This window comes from Cibotium barometz, chromosome 61 (assembly GCF_041138505.1).
Source record: "Cibotium barometz isolate CiBa-2024 chromosome 61, ASM4113850v1, whole genome shotgun sequence".
Lineage (NCBI taxonomy): Eukaryota > Viridiplantae > Streptophyta > Polypodiopsida > Cyatheales > Cibotiaceae > Cibotium > Cibotium barometz.
Window position 1 is genome coordinate 22812980 of NC_141106.1, and position 6000 is coordinate 22818979.

Consider the following 6000-nt stretch of genomic DNA (forward strand, 5'->3'; position numbering starts at 1 on the left):
CTTCCAGTCATCATCATGACATGATTTGGACAATAGTGGACAGGTTTAGTAAGCAAACCTATTTCATTCCATGTAAAAAGACACTAACTTCTCAGCAAGCCGCGAACATATTTGTCAAGCAAATCTTTGTTCATCATGGACTACCCAAAGTGATAGTTTTTTATAGAGATTCTAAATTTTGTAGTCACTTTTGGGTTGCTCTTTTCTCAAACTTAGACACTAAGTTAGATTTTTCCACGGCTTTCTATCCGGAATCGAATGGACATACCGAAGTCACAAATAGCACTATCCTAGATATGCTTAGAGCCTATATTTCCCAGCAACCTAGTGCATGGGATAAGTACATACACCTACTCCAATTTGCTTATAATAATACTCCTCATACTGCTACTGGTCGAGCACCATTTGAGATTATCTATGATAGAGCTTTGCCTATTCCGGCTACTAGACTCTCCCATAAGATTAAAGCTGCTGACCGATATGTTAGAGACTTTAATCGCATTTTATCTGAAGTGCGTGATTGTATTGCAAGAGCTCAAGAGAAGTATACATCTCAAGCAAATAGGAAGCGTAAAGATTTTTCATTTCAAGAAGGTGATTATGTACTTTTGAGAATTGAAAAACGGCGATTAAAGAGAGTGAAAAAATTCCCTGCAGTTAAGCTAGCGCCTAGATATTATGGGCCATTTAAAATCCTTCAAAAGATTAATGATGTGGCCTATAGACTAGAGCTTCCATCTAATTGGAATATCCACAATTCTTTTCATATCCATCTCTTAAAACCTTTTCGAGGAACACTTCCTACTCACCCAACATATGGGAAACCACCTCTTATTCAAGGAGAGGAAGAAGTACTAGTTCCTGAGGCTATCATTGATCAAAAGATAACAACAACAAGTACAGGTAATTAATACTTCAAGTATCTTTTGACTTTCAAGAATCATCCTCAAGAAGATGCTAAATGGATGCCTGCGAGATTCTTTCGAGTTTACCCTGAAATTCTTCATTCTTTTCAAACCCAGCAAATTTGCAATTGAGGACAATTGCAAACTCAAGCAAGAGGGATATCATGAGAATATATTTTAAGTCCTCTAGAAAAATATTATTTATCCTCTTTAGTAATTTGGAGACGCCTAGGTTACTCTTGCGTCATGCCGGCTAGGTTAATATCGTGGGTGACACCACTATAAATATTAATACATGCGGTATATGACGTATGTTTGAGACCATCTATGATTATTTCAGTTAGGTTCGTATGCCAGGGTGATTCCTAGGGTACTTACACCTGGTAGTCATGAGTTGGTTATGATTTGTGCCTGTTTAATATTTGTGGGATTAATTTAATTATTAATTGGGCTTATATTTTCACGTGATGAAGACTATGAAAAATGAAGAGTTTACTTTGGAAGAAATGTCTTGGTTCATCATATTTAATTTTTGGCAAGCATAGTAGCTTGCAACCTTAGTAAATGATTTTTCCATTTTGAACTTTAGGAAAGATACATTTATAATGTGGAATTTATTAAAGCCTATGGCTTTACCCTAGTCCCAATATTTGACACTCTATTTTTGTTAAAAAAAAGTGCCGTGCTCTCTAAAAAGCACATTTTGTATATTTTGGGACTATGGCCTATTTTTGGTGGAAAGAAAGCTAATAAAGAAATACTCTTGTGTGGGAAAGGCCACGCACAAGAGGGGGAAAGATTGCACCCAGCACGGTCTATTGAGCTAAGTATTTTAATTTTGTTAAGTGTTTGAATTTCAATTAATTTGATTTAGTTGAAGCTTGCAAAGCATTAGTTTTTATGCTTGAATCAATTCTTGTGAATTCTCTACTCTTCCACAATCTATCCTAGAGTAAGATTCCGGTTGCACATCTCCCACCACAGTACTTACAAATTTGTATTGTCATCGGTCTCTTGGGCCCTTTCAAGCCTCGGCCCCTCGCATCACCCACCACAGTACTTGCACATTTGTATAGTCATTGGTCTCATGGGCCCTTTCAGCCCCTCAAAACTTAACAACCCACAGTACTTACAAATTTGTATCGACACTGGTCTTATCGGCCCTCCTGGCCCCTAGTACTTACAAATTTGTATAGTTATTAGTCTCACAGGCCCTTTCAGCCCCTCACAGACAGTAAACCTCCCTCCCCCCCCCCTTCTCTCTCTCTCTCTCTCTCTCTCTCTCACTCACACACACACACACAACAAAAGGCAGGCCTGTAGAGAACCTTTCCCTTGTAAATCCAATAGTCCTTCTCTGCAGTGCACAAAATACCAGATATATTTATATAGCACATGTACTGTCCAATATAACTTTCCTTCCAAGACAGAAGGTGCCAAGTGAGGTCAAGAGAAAAGAACGCATGCAAGAGGACAGAAAATCAGCCTTAAGGGGTGGCACTGCGGGATGAAGCAAAAAGTAGCAAAAAGAAGCACGTCTGAGGATACAAGAATTTCCTTTTTTAGCATGCAAAGTTCCTTGAAAGTTCTTCAAATCAGCATCAAATGCCTTGAAATACCTTGAAGATGACTGGTAAAATGGTAGCTCTATACACACCTGAGAAGACTGCTGCTTTAGTGAGGCTGGGAAAAACTTAAGCATGGTACAGAGCAAATCTACACCATCATTCTGTGAAAAGCACATGAAACCTCGTCATCACTTGGAAACAATCCAAGTCCACAACACCACAAACATCAGGTAGTTGATATGTTAAAACCAGAAAAAAACTTATTACTTATTTATAGAGCTGTTTCAAAGAAAAGAACAAAAAATCAGGATAATACAACTGACCCAAATAGATTTTGAACTTTCTTCACTCAGGAGCTGTAAGACAGGCTGCACCAACTTTACACAGAGACCAGTTCCTTCACGCCGCACACCAGTCAATCCCAACCTAGAAAAATAAAGACTTCAATGTGAATCAAGTGTGTACAATAATAATGCCCAAGTTGTCCAAGCACACTATGTAGCACCCTCGTAACTACCCAGGACCAACTTGCATCCAGAGCACCAAACACACACACAAATCTACGTAGAGAAGACAAGAAAAGCAGTTCATGGATTCACCAACCCAACCATTGGCCCAGAGCTACAGAGCACCCCCAAGACAAGAAAAGGACGGGTGAAAACACAAAAAAACGTGAGTCCTACATGCAGATGACTACTGGTCACAGACCATGCCCAGCAATCACCAGGACATTTGGCAATCCGATATCTGCATCATGAAAATAGAATATATCCCCACCCACACACTATTGCACAATAATCAGATATGTGCACAGGCACTCAGTTATATAAGCCCACCCCCTATTAAAAGCCCTACTTATACAGGATAATTCCAATAACGAACTACCATGTTACACCTTGCATGAACCGTAGAGCATTGGCGCTATCCCTTAGCCGGCCCATGCCAAGGATGCAAGAAACAATGCCTTGCATAAATTTCTATTGCTGTTTAGACACATCAGAGAGACATACCCTAGTGTTTTAGAGAACCCACCCTTCTTTTTGCCTCTCTTCGTAGTAAGCACCCAAGTAAACTAATGACGTGTGTTTTTAAATATTTATACATAAATATTTACATATATGTCTACATACATGCATGCATGCACACACACGCATACTTACAAGCGCACGCACACACACACACACACATAAATATATACATGTATATCTTTACAAAAGTAACCAGACAATCAATACCACATACGAAAGCTCACTTGAATATATGCACTTGCAATTACCACCATCCTCTTTTTTAATTTTAAGAGTCTACTCATGCAGGACATAACTGTACCTTATTAGAAGGTCTGTAAGCGAGGCAAAAGCTGCTCCTCTGACAAATAATGGATCCGCTGGCTACAGTGATTTCAAAAAATAAGAAAAGGGTACACCTCCCCCACTTCAACAAACAGAAACTTTTACTTCCAAGTGCTTGGGTCTGATGTATGTGAGAATAATAATTCTGCAGGACTGGCATAAAAATGAAAGGCCCTCATACAATGGCAAACCACTAATATGTCAAACAAAGTGGGTGATTGGAAGCAAAAATGGACCTTCAAATGCACAATGAGTTTCTGAAACCACGATGCGTATGAATCCAAGAATCTCTGTCTTGTGCATTCTTGGCATGTTACACCAAGAAGACAAACTCCTGCCCAGCATTTTTCTGTCTGATGCGGCCCACCAAGCCAAAGGTCAGACAAAAAGTTTTTAGCAACACCACATGCTAAAAACAACAATTGTATATGTAATTCCAAAAAATGCATTCTAATCATTTATTCAATGCGCGCTACACATTGAACAAATGATCAGGTTTAGGCCCAGGACAGGCTATGGACGGGCTTATAAGCAGCCAATCCCCCCTCCATCCTCAGATCATGTCACAAATGTATTTCAAAGACAACTGTGCCCAATAAGAATTACACCAACACAGCCCACATGACAAGTCACAATGCAAGGAAAAAGAAAACATGTAATCATGAGCACTCTTACGTCAATGGGGCCAGCTGCGCGCAGTTCATGAACCCCTATAGAATAGTGGCATGAACTTTTGCCCACATAACACAGCCAGCCAAGGCGCACACACCTGAACAATGACAATATACAGTCAAGAACGTTGGTGGGGCCGTACCGTGGTGCTCAAGAGCAAGACATTTAAGCGTTCAACCCATGCATCAACGGCCGCCTTGTAAGCATCCATAGTCTTGCCAGGTGGGCATGCAACAGGAGGGTCAATAAGGATGGGTTCAGAAAGGAGGTGATGTCTGCGGATCATGGAGACAGCCATGGAGAGCTCCGATGGGGATTTTGGCGGCTGTCTGTCATCAGGCAGATGGGTAGCCATGATGGAGGACAGCAAGCGCGGCTTCAACCTTGCATCATACATGCCATGGAGGGCTTCCTCAAAAGCCATTGTTTTCAGTGTTTCAGGGTTTCACCTGTCTCTCTGTGCAGAATGATGCTCTTCAACACTGTTTTCCTTCCTGAAACTTCTAGAAAAAGCTTTTCTTCTTTCTATCCTTAGGAAAATGATCCCTCTCCTGTCTATAGGGTTTCAATCCCTCGAGAGCGATAGTTTCTGAGATTTTGGGTTTAGAGTGCCACCGAAGTTTTACCTGCCTTTGAATGTAGGGTGTCAAGTGCCTTTGAATACAGGTTTCACCTGTCTGTTAGGGTTTCACCTGTGCCTTAGGTTTTCCCTTGCTTGTTAGGGTCTCGCCTGACTTTGAAGGTTTCTTCTTCTTCTTCTTTCTCTCTCTCTCCCCCCTGTGCTTCTGTGTACAATGATTTTCCTTCAACACTGTTTTGCTTCTTCGAAAGCTCTTCCTTCATGAAAAATAGAGGAAAAACCTTTTCTTGGCAATACTGCAGGTTGAACTAACGCCCACCAACTGTTTTTCTGCTGCAAACTTGATTATAGGGAAAACCCAAAAATCCTTTAGAACCCCAAAGCCAAAGATTTTGAATAGGAGAGGCGGGTGGGTGAAAAATGCAGCTCTTTCATGCAGAAGAACGGCCGTTACATACAGCGCGCATTCACAACAAAATTTGTGGTGAGGTAATGGGTAATTCAGTCTAAAAAATAACAATTGCAACGCTAACCCTAAGAAGCTCTTTAGTGTAGTGTAGGCGTGAGCTTAGTTTCCCATCAACGTATTTTTGTTTGCAAATTTAAATCTCGATTAATTATTTATTGATACAAATTCCTCGAACACATGGATAACTTGAGGAAGCTTTATATGTGAAACCCTATCACATCCAAGCTAGTCCCATGCTATGGGATCATTGCATACACTATTGAATATATATGGAGCAAGTGATGAAGCATGTTGTTCATTGGAATGGTAAAATGGGCAAGGAGATGATCTTTTGAAAATATAAGTGACAAAGTGTCAAATCATGTCGTTCATTCGGATCACATGATGGGCGAGGAGACGACCTTTTGAGAATATATGAAATAAGTTACAAATCATGTCGTCTCATTGGAATAGT

At 40.4% G+C, this 6000-nt stretch overlaps 1 protein-coding gene across 1 annotated transcript in view; it reads right to left on the reverse strand.

The window, feature by feature from the left end:
* LOC147604680 (proline-, glutamic acid/leucine-rich protein) overlaps positions 1–5652 on the reverse strand; it is a 31874-nt gene extending 26222 nt beyond the window's left edge. Inside the window, exons 1-5 of the mRNA XM_086795065.1 lie at positions 4640–5652; positions 4062–4178; positions 3803–3864; positions 2797–2899; positions 2563–2634 (exon numbers count right to left, since the gene is read on the reverse strand). Coding sequence (XP_086651191.1) covers positions 2563–2634; positions 2797–2899; positions 3803–3864; positions 4062–4178; positions 4640–4921 — 636 coding nt within the window. The 5' untranslated portion in view covers positions 4922–5652. The remainder of the gene's footprint in view (positions 1–2562; positions 2635–2796; positions 2900–3802; positions 3865–4061; positions 4179–4639) is intronic.
* Positions 5653–6000: the final 348 nt, after the last annotated feature.